The following is a 12833-nucleotide window of genomic DNA, read 5'->3' as shown; positions in this document are numbered from 1 at the left end:
GACTGAACAAAGTGATAGATGACAACCAACTGTTATTCAAATATGCATAAGGGTAAAAAGATGCTGTCAAATGAATGGATTTAATACGCTGCAGCATCAAACACGGCCCAATCTATCTTCACACCATAACCACTCAGTGGTCTGCTCGAGCCAGCCAATCGATCCTGAGGATAAATGCAGCCATAGATCAGTCCCTCCTGTGTAAACGCAGGGTGTCAACTCTGAGCCACAGTCATATATATACACACCGAAGAGCAATGGTTGAACTGTGTGATGTTTCGTAAATTGGTCGTTATAACTTAATGTAAGCCGATTTGAGCCACACTCATTTTCTCCAACTATAATCACTGTAAAAAATCATTAAAGAAGTTTAAAAAAAAAAGTAAGCAACAAGCGGAAAAACTGTGTAATTGGAGTTAAATGAGAGTAGGACCATAACAACACAAGGGACACACAAGGGTCATTTCCTTGCTAATTTTCCATTTCTCATCTCGGGTGCACTGTAGCGGGAAATTAATGGTCTTTCTCGGGTTTAAGCTATTACCATCCATGCATTTCCAGTCCTGGTTAGGCCTCTGTGTCAGAACAGTGACACATCCTGTCATAATAAATGTCTATTTAAAATCCCAAAGCATGAGAACCAGCGAGCTCATATTTATCACTGTGTGCTCTGATGAAACAAACTATTTAATCCAACTATCAATTATTTAGAGGTGTACCTTCTCGATGGGAAACTTCCCGCTGCAGGGCGTCCCAGTGGGGATCAGACAGGAGGAGCATCTGTCAGTCCTCACCAGGCCTGCCACACCAAACTGAGGCCGTAGTCTTAATTAGCCTGCCTCTTCCCTGCCAGGCCTCCGTCAGCCTTCCATCCGCTGCAACCTCAGGCAGGTACAGTCAGACTAACATGCGTGTACACACACATTTAACCCGATGTTACTCCTGTGAACTAGAACCGTATAAGAGAGAACATGCCTCTGGATACTTCCTGAATTGATCATCTGCTGTTAATTGAGCACTCAGAGAGAAAAAAGAGCGTCTTACAATGAGGTGACAGCGGCGTGTTGTTTTCCAACACATGGCTGACCTTTAGGAGATTGTGAGCGTGTATTGTGAGTGTATTGTATTTCTAATTCTGTGAGGACCGATTTGAGGACATTTGTGGGAAGTGAGGATACTTTAGGGTTGTTTTCCACGTATTTAAAGACAAGGACTTTTAGGATTAATAATACATATAGGTTTATGATAAGTTTAAAGTAAGGGCCGAGGTTAAAAAAGGTTTAAAAGGAGGGTTTGCAGAGCCATGTAGATGATATTGCTCCTCAAAGTTGCCCCCAAAGTGGCCAAAGAATATCAATTATTGCAATTCTAGGTATGATTTTGCATGTAGGGTTCATTACTTTTACAAAAAGATCTTCAACCACTGGACATTAAGGAAAATGGGCTGAAGAATGCATGAGGGTGTATTATTTAGGATGTTTATATGACAATATGTACAATATTCTTATTTGCGCTTGCTTGCGTGTTGACAGTTCTCGACTTTTCCCACTCCAGACATGAGTCACATATATTGGAAAGAGCCACTCATCACAGCCACAGTGGATATTCGCCCAGAAACACTCAGGTCAGCGTCACTCCCTTCAAAACCATATTAGCAAACAATAAACGACCATAATAGTGAGTCATGACTTGTCGTAATAGCATACGACATACTGCTATCAGACATCATTATGTATAATTCCTGTTAATGTCTGTTAATCAGATACAGTAGAGCTCGTTAGATGTAATGAGACACTCCCTCCACAACAGCACATTAACCTAGAGGTTATTCAGTCTGGCTGCCTTCCTTCTGGACACTAAAGCACACATAATATTGGGATTTAAATTGGCTTCTTGACACAGAGTACAAGATGTGTCCATAGTTGCAATTATAGCATCGCTATTGGTGAAAATATCTGTTATGCAACAACACAAACATCCAGACGGAGCCATGTTTTCATGACCTTTGGAGACATTCACTGCCTTGCATTCATTTCCTGGAGCCACAACTCAACACTAATCAGAACCGCGTGATCAAAGCATTCATCCTACAATGTATTGACTTACGTTATGGGTGATCTGCATCGTTATCCCCAAAAGAAGGCAAGTCCCAACAAGTAAAACAGCTCCACACACACACACACACACACACACACACACACACACACACACACACACACACACACACACACACACACACACACACACACACACACACACACACACACACACACACGTCAGCCCTTTTTTCCTCAGCTGTTGATTGAAATTCATCCCGTGTCTATTTTTAATCACATCAATAAATGGGCAAGCCCAGAGAAAACAACAACCAACAACAGAGACCCACTCATTCTATTTGCTGGGTTTTTATAATCAGCAGGGGCCCCGTCAGTCAGTCAGTCAGTCAGTCAGTCAGTCAGTCAGGAAGCTGTTTGTCGAAGGGAGCAGAACAATAGCAAAGAGGAGGCCACACCTGTCCTGGACACCTGGCACAAACACACCTCCAATGGACAGTTGCGTGTTGCTGTGCTTCTCAGGAACAGGCAGAGGATATAATATAACCGCTCCCTTTTCCGTAAGTAATGGAAGAGCGAGTCATTAGGTTTGAGAACGTAGTAAAAATTAATGTAACAGCGTTACTGAAAAATCAATCAAAAAGCATTGAACGCAATAGAGATTTGGATAATGCTGCGCTCTGATTTAATAGCCGTATTTAAAAAGTGCAACAAATGGGATTGGGAGCATTTCTATTGCCTCTTAACCGCTCTCAATATGGGGACCAAACGTGAATTAGTTAAAATCAGTTTCAGTTGTCTGATAAACAGCCCAAAGCTTAGATATATTCAGTTTACATCAACATAAAACAGAGATAAGCAGAAAGCTATCATATTGGGGAATTTGGAACCAGAGAAATTTTGCTTTAAAAAATAACCAACATTAATTGATTAATCGATAATTAAAATAGTTCCTGATTCATTTTGTCAATTGGCTAGTTGATTAATTTACCAATCACTGTTGCTCTAGTTGAGCTGGATATATTCACTATATACGTCACTCGTCAGGAGGGATGTCAGGACTGCGTGTTGCAGCAACAGCAGGTCTCGATAGCCTTTTGTTTATGGCTGTAAATATTCTCCGTCAACAGAGAAACTTCTGTGTGTTCCTCTAATCCACTTTCCATTGGCACCTCCTCCATGTCTGCACTAGTTTTTAGACTCTAGATATCACTATTGTAATAACCTGAGTCAAACTGACGCATCATTTTGGAAAACTGTCCTATAAAAATAGTTAAATAATGCAACTGGTACACAGAGATCTGATTCAGTGCTTGTTTTTTCCATGTCCTACTCTACTTTCTCAATTCCTAATTCCCTGTTGTATTGGGTTATATTTAACTGAATTAATCCATTAAACAAACCAAAAAATGAATGTATTACTCAAACAATTCCTAGACTAAACTGATCATTTCTTATGTATTTCTGTGTGTGCTGTCCATGGTGCTGAAATCTGGGTCTTTAACAACATTAGTTTTTTTTTTAGTGAAATTGTTCAATCTTGTGTAATAGGAACACATTTACCCACCTTAATCACTCACTCTGGACTCCTTGGTCTGGGATGTTTTTGCACATTTCACACCTAAATACCTGCTTCATTTACTCCATGAAACAGGATAAAAGGATATGGCCACTCAGTGATTTTCTTGGCGTACTTCCTGACCACGTTGTCCTCGCCGAAGATGAAAAGGGACCTGTTGACGGTGAAGCAGTTCTCCCTGACCGGGATGGGGTTGTACAGGGCCATGGTGCGGGCGCGCTGCGCTTTGGTCTGCTTAAAGGCTGGGGAGATGCCACCTGTGGACACGGCCGCGCCATCGCGGTTCCGGTTGCGCTCGGACCCTCCATCGCCTGAGCTCAACAAGCCCGGCACGTCGTCTCCAAAGCGGGCCATTCTGTCGGGAGGGAAGACGGGGGAGGAGGGGGGGAAAAGGAGGTTATAGTCTCCTAGAAAGCAGGGCGCGGTGCTGCGCTCGGTGTGGCGGGCGGGAGTGGCGAGATCCGGACCACTTTTAGTCCATCATCAGTTTGATTTCACAAAAAAAAAGAAAAAAACACCGATCAACTTCAAAATCTGTTCAAAAACAGTCGCGGATTTTTCCTCCAGTCAATTGCAGCGATTTCAAGTGCGTAAACACGCATCCAAAACAAGTCATTGAATTTAACAATCCGACGCCTTGAAGCCGGGTTAACACTGATTCACGTCCAGACACTAATATCTCAAAGAGCAGCTGCAACAGGTCACGTCTTCAGCCATCCCCGGTCCCCCGAGCGAGGAGCAGCAGAAGAGCAGGTCGATCCATGGATTTTTAAACAAACTAGCAACAGTCCTCCGAGTGATTCAGAGCACATCACTCCAGCCTCCCCGTCTCCTCGTCTCTGTTGACCACCTACCACAGCAGCACTATCCTCTTGCGTGCGTAAAACGAACGGGGAGGGGAGGAAAAAACTTTGGGATTTTCCACGACATGTTCCCCAACGAAAACAACGCGAACAAAAAACAAGCTTTCAACTACGCGTCACGCGCAAAAACGGCGTTCTCGTCTCGTCTGCAGTGGGTGAGAGAAGCATCTACCTTCCCCACCGCAATGAGAGCAGGAGTAGAGGAGACAACAGTGTCTCCTAATGCGACAGGCACCTATGGGTGCACAACGTCCATTCAACCCCACACACCCATGAATACGCGCAGATTGGGACTAAACCATGTGTTCACAGGCAATAAAGACAGGGTTAAATTAACAAAGTCACAATGTAGTAATGGAAACTATTAGATGCCGATGGGTAGAGATAATGAACCCATTCAAATGAACATTTTAAATTGTGTGAACCTGTTAACATTATTTTAAAATGGTTTATCACTCCTTTCTGTCAACTATGGAGGCTACCATTGGAAGAGCTGTTATAATTGATGTTGTTCACCCCCTTATGGTCCTCAGGGACTATCAACTATGAAAACAACTGTTGGGAAATAAAACAGAGCCAGCGAAGACACAGCAGCAAGCATCTTTGGGTAATTACAGGGTTCAGAATTTGCAAGGCATGATGGTGAGAGGGAGTTGTGCTGCTGTGTGCTAGCTGGAAGTGATCAATTCAGTTTGAAATAGCTCACAAATCACAAATGTTAGGGCTTTCTGTGCACGAACAACATCTTCTGTCCCCGGGAACCTCCATCGAATAAGGAAAAACTCCCTATCTGCCCACAAGAGGCATGGTATTTGCCCGACAACGAGGGGGAAATAGATCAGGCACCAATTTTGTGTTGGAAGATTGTAGGTGAAATGTTAGATCTGCCAGATCTGAGAAGAAATGCTATAAATCAAGCAGATATTAAGAGAATTTGCTTTAAAGTCAAGCTGAAAGGAAAAATACCCTTTTCATTTTGTGCACCTATTTAACAGAAAGAAATATAAAAAATACATTCTGTTGGATTTCATCCTATCAAAAGTATATTTTATTCTTCCTGGATTGATTGATTGATTGGTTTATTTAAGTGTCAAACACCATGTGGTGCCCAGCCCTCATGGGCTTATTAGACACTAATCATATTCATCAAATAATAATTTCACAGTTACATCCACGATAGTGAGACAAAACAGAACACATCATAACATAACTAAACCATTAAAAATATGGATACAAATACAAATGGATTGTCATATAGGATACAGAATACTTTGCTGGAAGTAAATCCCCAAAAAAGTGATGCTGATGGAAGCAGAAGTCAAAGAGGGGAGTGTGAACCACGACACAGACACTGATGGGTATTTAGTGATAGTGGTATGACGGAGGCAGTGATCAATGGCGTGTGGCCTCCGACTCATTAGTGCTCCAACACAGAATTAAAAATAGAACACATAACAGACAGACTTCTGACGTCTCCTCATTATAAATGGTGAGAGGAGATGTACAAAATGGTCCTATAATGGTCTCCTCCAGCCACGAGGCAGAAAAGAAAAGAAAAACGACTGAAAGGCCACATTTTTTCTTACTTTTTGTTATTTCGGTCTCAGCCAAGTGTGATAGAAATGTTATTTCCTCTGTGCAGCAGTGCTAGCATTGTTGTCTGCCAGGGGAAGAGCGTGAAGCAGACACAGCTCTCTTGGCTGAGAGGTGAGGGGTGAATTATGGTAATTAGGTGTTATCAACAGGGATGATTAGGGTGGAAGGATCATGGTTCTTTCCTGAAAGAAGGCATAAAGCAAGCTGGTGATATCTCTTTGTTGGAGATGATGCCTTGACTCAGTATTTTTTCTTTTAATGTAATTAAAAATTGTATTTTTTTTCGAAAGACTGAATACCAATTGAGATATGACTTCAATGCCTTTGCTGGCAGGCTCAGCTAGATCAACCAAGCACTCCAGCTTTGATTAAAAAGCACTGCAATGTCTAATAAGATACCATTATAAAGAGCATATAACTTGTTAATAATGGCTTTATTGATGGTTAATAAACAATTTACTCACGCAGATAATCATAAAAATGCAGCTTTTGGTCAAACAGTCCATTGAGGCATCATCCTGGTGAGTTTTCTGGAAGATAAGCTTGACAGTGGAGAAGAATTTTTCACAACCTGGCAACCTAAATGGTGTTCAAGTGCTTCCATTAATAAGATCATCGGTTTCAGCGTATAAACCCTTTATAGAGGGGCATAATTAAAGATTAATTGATATTTCTGACGAAAAAAAAAAAACTTTCTCAAGAAACAGAAAGACTTCCAGGATGTCTGGATATCCATAGGAAGCCTGAAATATTCTGCTGTCCTGTGCCGTCTATACTTCTATACTTTTGAAAGTAAATATTGGAGGAGACATTTTGACATCGTAGAAATGTTGTCAATGTCGGAACATTTTCTCCACGCTGCAAGGGACGTGTAGCTTGCTTAAATCTAGCTGGAAAACACAGGGTTACCAAGGTTACCTGTGCTGTCACGACAGCAGGTTGGCAGTCCCTGCTCCGGTAATGGGACGTAGTGACACAAGACCGAGGCGAGAACAAAGATTTCAATTCAAAAATAGAAAAGAGTGAACAGAGATACCTGGCAGGCATCGTATCTGAAACCCCGGTCATTATCTGGCTCTCCGCTTAACAGAAAAAAAGTCATGTTAAAGCTCATCTGTGAATCCACTGGACCCATGTTTGGTTGTCATATGTGAACATTTGCTGTCAACATCTTTCCATCAAGCTCCAGCGCTCTGGATTCATATGGCTTTTCACGCGGCTCATCCCACTCTGCTACAGTGTAGTGTATATACTGTCCTCACCAAACCACAAATAGATTATATCTCAAACTGACACAACCAGGAAGGCCAATGTTTTTATTTCCTCAACAGGGCTATAACTGACAGAAGTATGGCCATTGATGATTTTACATTTCCTGGGTTTTGTTGAGGGTTAGTTTGTATGATTTGTCTTGATATTTGCAACGGAATCCAACATAGATTGAGAAAATGACACATTAAGGTATTGTAGAGCTCAGTCATGTTAAAAATGTCACATTCAGTTTAGTTTAGCTTTATATATATACACACATTTTTTTGATCGTACTGTGTAATACTGGCTGGTAGGGGGTGGGGATGGGGGGGCTAGCTTTGGGGAGCTTTGTTGGAGTGTGCGTGGGTGTGTAAGTGTGTGTGTGTGTGTGTTTGTCCTTGTGCTTATGTGTTTAAAAATTATGTTTACTCTTTATTATCTTTGTATTTGTTTGTAATTATTGTATGGACCCCCTCGAAAATGAGATGGTACATCTCAAGGGGCTATCCTTGAAATAAAGAATAAAGAATAATACATATATATATACATATATATATACCGGTATATGTATATATATATATAGAAATATGCAGACATATTTCTTATCTGATCTCCGTCTTTCTGTGTCTCTCTGCCTGAGTAAAACATGTCAACACTTTTTCATCGGTGTTGAGAATGCACTTGTTTACAGCCATAGGAGGGGCTATACATGTGCAGGTATAACAGAGCAGAGGGCTAATGCACACCTAGATAAGGGATTAAGTTTGCTGAAGTTATCCGTGACCCGGCTGCACGAAAGCATGTCGTATATGTTATGGAATAAGTTAGGAGATTTATCCTGTGGAACAGCCAGGATACATCATATATTCATTGGGAAACCAATGTGTTCATTACAGTTATTCCACTGCTCGTTACATATTACCGTCCAGTGGAGTAGCCTGCTGTCATTATTTAAACACACCATGTGACCATTATTTTACATTCATTCAGCCGATATTCATGCATTTTTGTTAAACTCTATACAGATCGTCATTGTCACAGTTATAATTGTGTTGAATGAAGCTGTTCATATTTGTTCAGTAAATGTTTCCACCCCACATCAGTTTAAGACCGCCGGGTCCAGACTGTGAGCCCCCCTCACTCCCTCTCTGTGATTCTGGGTGTAATGTCAATAAACCTGACACATTTTTCTGAGAAATGTTATGTATAGATTCATATGCAGATTCACTGGGTCTAAAAACACGACTACATATTATGTGACATAGAAAATGAATACATCTAAGTCCACAACCTTCGCACTCAAGAAGGTGCTGGATGCACACTTGTCTGCATTGTAGATCCGAATGTATTATCTCAGCATTCGTTCACAAAGACCTTTGTCAGAGCAAGCTTTCAATGTGCCCAACCTTCAGTTATCTTTCATTTGGATTTATCCTAACTTTCACGATTATTCATAATTTACAACACAGAGGGTGTCTCGTTTCAGACAACAGCCTGAAAGATCAGATTCATTACGGTCTTAGATACAACCTGCGTGTAATTACTCATGTGCACCACTCTCCTTAATGTTTCATTACGCATCCTGTTGGATTTATAGCTACACTTTACACCGTTTGCAAGGGACGGATGCAAAAGCAGCTACTGACAAGGAGAAACTTATAATCCATAGAAACTCCAGTGACAGAAGAGTGGGCGCACCACAGAGACATGGGAGGGAGCTGCACTTTAAAAAGTTTGGAAAAGATGGTGAGATAGAGAGTGGGTGACCTCCACCGATTTTTTCACTCTTCTATCTGTAACCACTAATCCTAATCAGGGTCGCTCTGGGTATCTGTTTATATTTGCACCTCTTTAACACAAAGCGGAATGATAAATTAGCATATCTGATATGTCATCGTTCTATAGACCCTGCTAATTTGATGCAAGGCAAAAATAAAATCATAACAAGTTAAACAAATAGCTGGGAGGAATCTGTAAGGTCAGTAGTGTTGGGAGTGGGTGAGTGCAAATGAGCTGCATGGGTATTGAACTGTAAAAAGTAAGAGAAAAAGAACCAAAACGCCACGAGGGATCTGCCCATGACTGGCTAATACTCTGCCTTATGCAGTAACCTGCTGCACACTGGGCCCAGGTGTGTCCCGTGTCACAATTTGACACCATTTTAAATGAAACTTAAATTTGATTTCTTGATCTGGCGAAGATACCAATATGCTTGGACTATAAATCAGGTCTGGTTTCGCATAATTTGGCTTCAGACGCAATAATCACTGTACATTTATAGAAACGCATCAGCACAAAAACAATCTGTTCACACAGTCTGTTCGCACAGCTGATGTACGCCGCCGCCGCCGCCTCATGTCTGACAAACCAATTAATACGAGTGAAAACATAACCATCCTTGCAAATGTAAAAAACTGAACGTGCCCAGTAGAAATGAGCGTCGGAGACGAGCACGACCATGATGCTTGAGCCATCGCTATGACAACGGGGTTGGATTGACGATGGAACATTTTGAGTAAAGAATTTAAACACTTTTAACGACACAAAAATATATAATTTGAGATGTTTCATCATTTGATTCTCAAAAAAAAGAAACAAATATATATATTTAAAAAAGAAAAAACCTCTTAAACCCATTAATTTCCCCCAAAATAACTGCTGTGCTGGGTCAGTGTGCCATCGGCCGGACCCCAGAATACAACATGACACAGAAAAGCTCCGGGCAAGCGTGGACAGACAGACGACAAAGCTAGACCTATTGATGTGGCGAGATGAAGGGGCCGGGGATTGGACTATATTTAGCTTCATTGAGATGGTAATGGTTGGAACATGAGAGGACGTGTGTGCGTGTGTGTGTGTGTGTCTTTGCATGCGTCTGGGAGTGTGTGTGTGTTAATGATGTGCTGTACCACAGAACCACCGTTTGAATTTCTGCGCTTTACATTGGCAAAGTGTTTTTTGATCACAGAAACAGGAATAATTATAAGTGGGTTTGGCAGAATCAATAGTCTCCTCTCTGTATTAACACTGGACAGAAATAGCAGCACTGTTTGCTTTCTTTCCCGGCCTTGATCAGCACCCAAAGGAAAACTGATAAAACACATTTACCCTGCGGCACGATTTTTCTGCCCGTCTCTCTCTCTCTCTCACCCTCTTCTATCTCACCAACTGTCTTACCCCCCTCCACTCGACCCAACCCAGATTTCTTCCTTCGACTGTTGTCTTCCTCCTACTTGTTTCCTAGCAACTGAACTGACATGCCCCCTATTCTCAGCCCTGTGAATCTGTCGCCATAACCCTAGACTTTATGGAATAAGCTATATAAAGCATCGTTCCCCACGGGGGGGCTGAGTTATGATCATTGTCTTCAGATGAACGACTCTGTCTGCAAGCATGTCGCTGCTGGTTTCTGCCATGTTGTAAGTCTGGAGCGGTCTTAAGCAACAGTTGGTCAGTGAACGGTGCACTGCAATCATGGAGCAGATAACATGACAAACATAAACCCTGACATTTATATGGCTTTTTAAGTGATTCGATTTAGAAAGAGTCTTGTTTTAGTTTGTTTTAGTTGCAGACAGCTGGGTATTTCTCCTCTTTATGTGGAGGAAAGGGGATTAGTCATACACTGACCAAAGGATTTGGGGAGATTTGTTCATACAGGAAGTCGTGCAGCCTTTGGCAGCACACTACAGTAAGTTAATGTTAAAATTACCCTAGTTGTATTCATTTCCTACTATTAATTATAAGGTTGAAAAACCTCTGAAATAGCATTTACATTTTATAAAAGCCAAATCTACTCTTTTTTCTGTTTGTCCTTTCGGTACACAAAACAAAACAAACCAAAATAACTACAACCCAAAATAATTGGGCCTATATTTTTAATATTGGTATAAAGTTTTGTTTCCATTTGGATGATAAGATTGTACGTTTTAGTACCCGTTCTTGACGTTGTGTGATACAGAAAACTCTCGGGAACATTAAAAAGGCAATCAAGTGATGAAAGACATAGTCAAACAACTAATGAAGGAATCAACTGTGCAAAGAAAAGGGTTTTATTCTACCTCCATCATAGTGCAGGTGGATGACGTTTCCAGCCAATATTAAAATTTAATAAAAGGCCAATGGTGGCTTTCTATCAGTCAGACACGTATTCATATGTGCACAGCTGTCACATCATGCATCTAATGCAGCATTACACTGTCTAATGCAGCATATTTCCTTAGTTAAGTCAAGGGTGGTGGGAAATATGATTGGTGAGGAAGTATCGCCATCTAGTGACAAATAGAGGTACTACATTATTTAATGGGACATAAAATGAATCAATTTCGTTCCATTTGGATATTCGGAGTTCAAAAGATGTACTCGTAATTTGACAAATGGAGAGAACGGGGGTGTCTAAAATTGAAGCGAATGTCTGACAATGTTTCTATATTCTCATTAACTATAAACATTAGGAGGATATATATATTTTTCATGGTTATGAGCCACATGAAATCCATTTAATGTCACAACAGCGGCCTCAGTTTTTTTTATTTTGCTCAGTCTCACTCTGTCTGCAGCCACCCTTCTCTTCCCCCCGGCCCACGAATCATTACTCAAGAACTTTCCAGCCTTTCTCCCTCCATCCACCAGATGCCATCCGAATTTCAATATCTCACTCTTTCAGATCCTGTATGTCCAGATAAAAAACATAGGAACACGATTGAAAGATCACAATCTGATCCAGAATGAATGTGCTTGGTGATTTGTACTTGAAATGGTGGCAAGGTTAGAATACAGTGGATTTTAAAAACAGGAGACATGTATTTAGATCTGGCTCAACAGCATTCAGTGGCTATATTTCAGCTCCTGCAACAAATGTCAGTTGAGCTGCATTATATATTTTGTAGAATAAACAACTTCCAGTCGCAAAAAGAAGGACAAAAAAAAAAAAACACTGTTCAAAGAAATGACTAACACATAAAAGCGGTTAACTAACTTTAAATTGTCCTTTATAACAAACTAAACGGTTATCTGCACATTAACGTTTCGATATGTGCTTTTATACAGACCAAATAAATGAAGAAATAAAACCACATGGCTGGCATAAGAGGAAGGAGACAGAGAGAAACTCAGGCTTTGTTGAGAGAAACAGGTTCATGGAGTCAATTACCACTATAGTATATGTTACCTCTCTTTCTGGAACTGAAGACCCAGAGTTTCCCTCATCTCAGAGTTTTCCCTAAACCTGCTTTCTGGATAAGTGCCCTGTGTCTCATGCCCCAAATTTCCCTGGACAATATGCATACCAGCCCATCATCAAGAGTCAAGCCCCCTTGGATTTATTTGACTGTCTGACTTCCATCCTGTTGTCAATTTATAAGCCTGTTCCAGAACATTTCCTTTGGTAAATTCTCCTTCAACCTGCTTTCTGTGTGTGTGTGTGTGTGTGTGTGTGTGTGTGTGTGCGTGTGTGTGTTTGAGTCCTCCCTCCTTTATTGTCTGAATTCG

At 41.1% G+C, this 12833-nt stretch overlaps 1 protein-coding gene across 1 annotated transcript in view; it reads right to left on the bottom strand.

The window, feature by feature from the left end:
- Positions 1-12833, bottom strand: part of LOC311014464 (uncharacterized protein) — a gene marked incomplete at its 3' end in the record, with an annotated part of 36741 nt that overhangs the window by 364 nt on the left and 23544 nt on the right. Inside the window, exons 3-4 of the mRNA XM_084011086.1 lie at positions 3684-3988; positions 720-799 (exon numbers count right to left, since the gene is read on the bottom strand). Of these exons, the coding sequence (XP_083867212.1) occupies positions 720-799; positions 3684-3988 (385 nt within the window). The remainder of the gene's footprint in view (positions 1-719; positions 800-3683; positions 3989-12833) is intronic.

Source organism: Eutrigla gurnardus (genome assembly GCF_963514095.1).
Source record: "Eutrigla gurnardus genome assembly, chromosome: 6".
NCBI classification, from domain to species: domain Eukaryota; kingdom Metazoa; phylum Chordata; class Actinopteri; order Perciformes; family Triglidae; genus Eutrigla; species Eutrigla gurnardus.
This window is presented reverse-complemented; position numbering and strand designations above follow the sequence as displayed.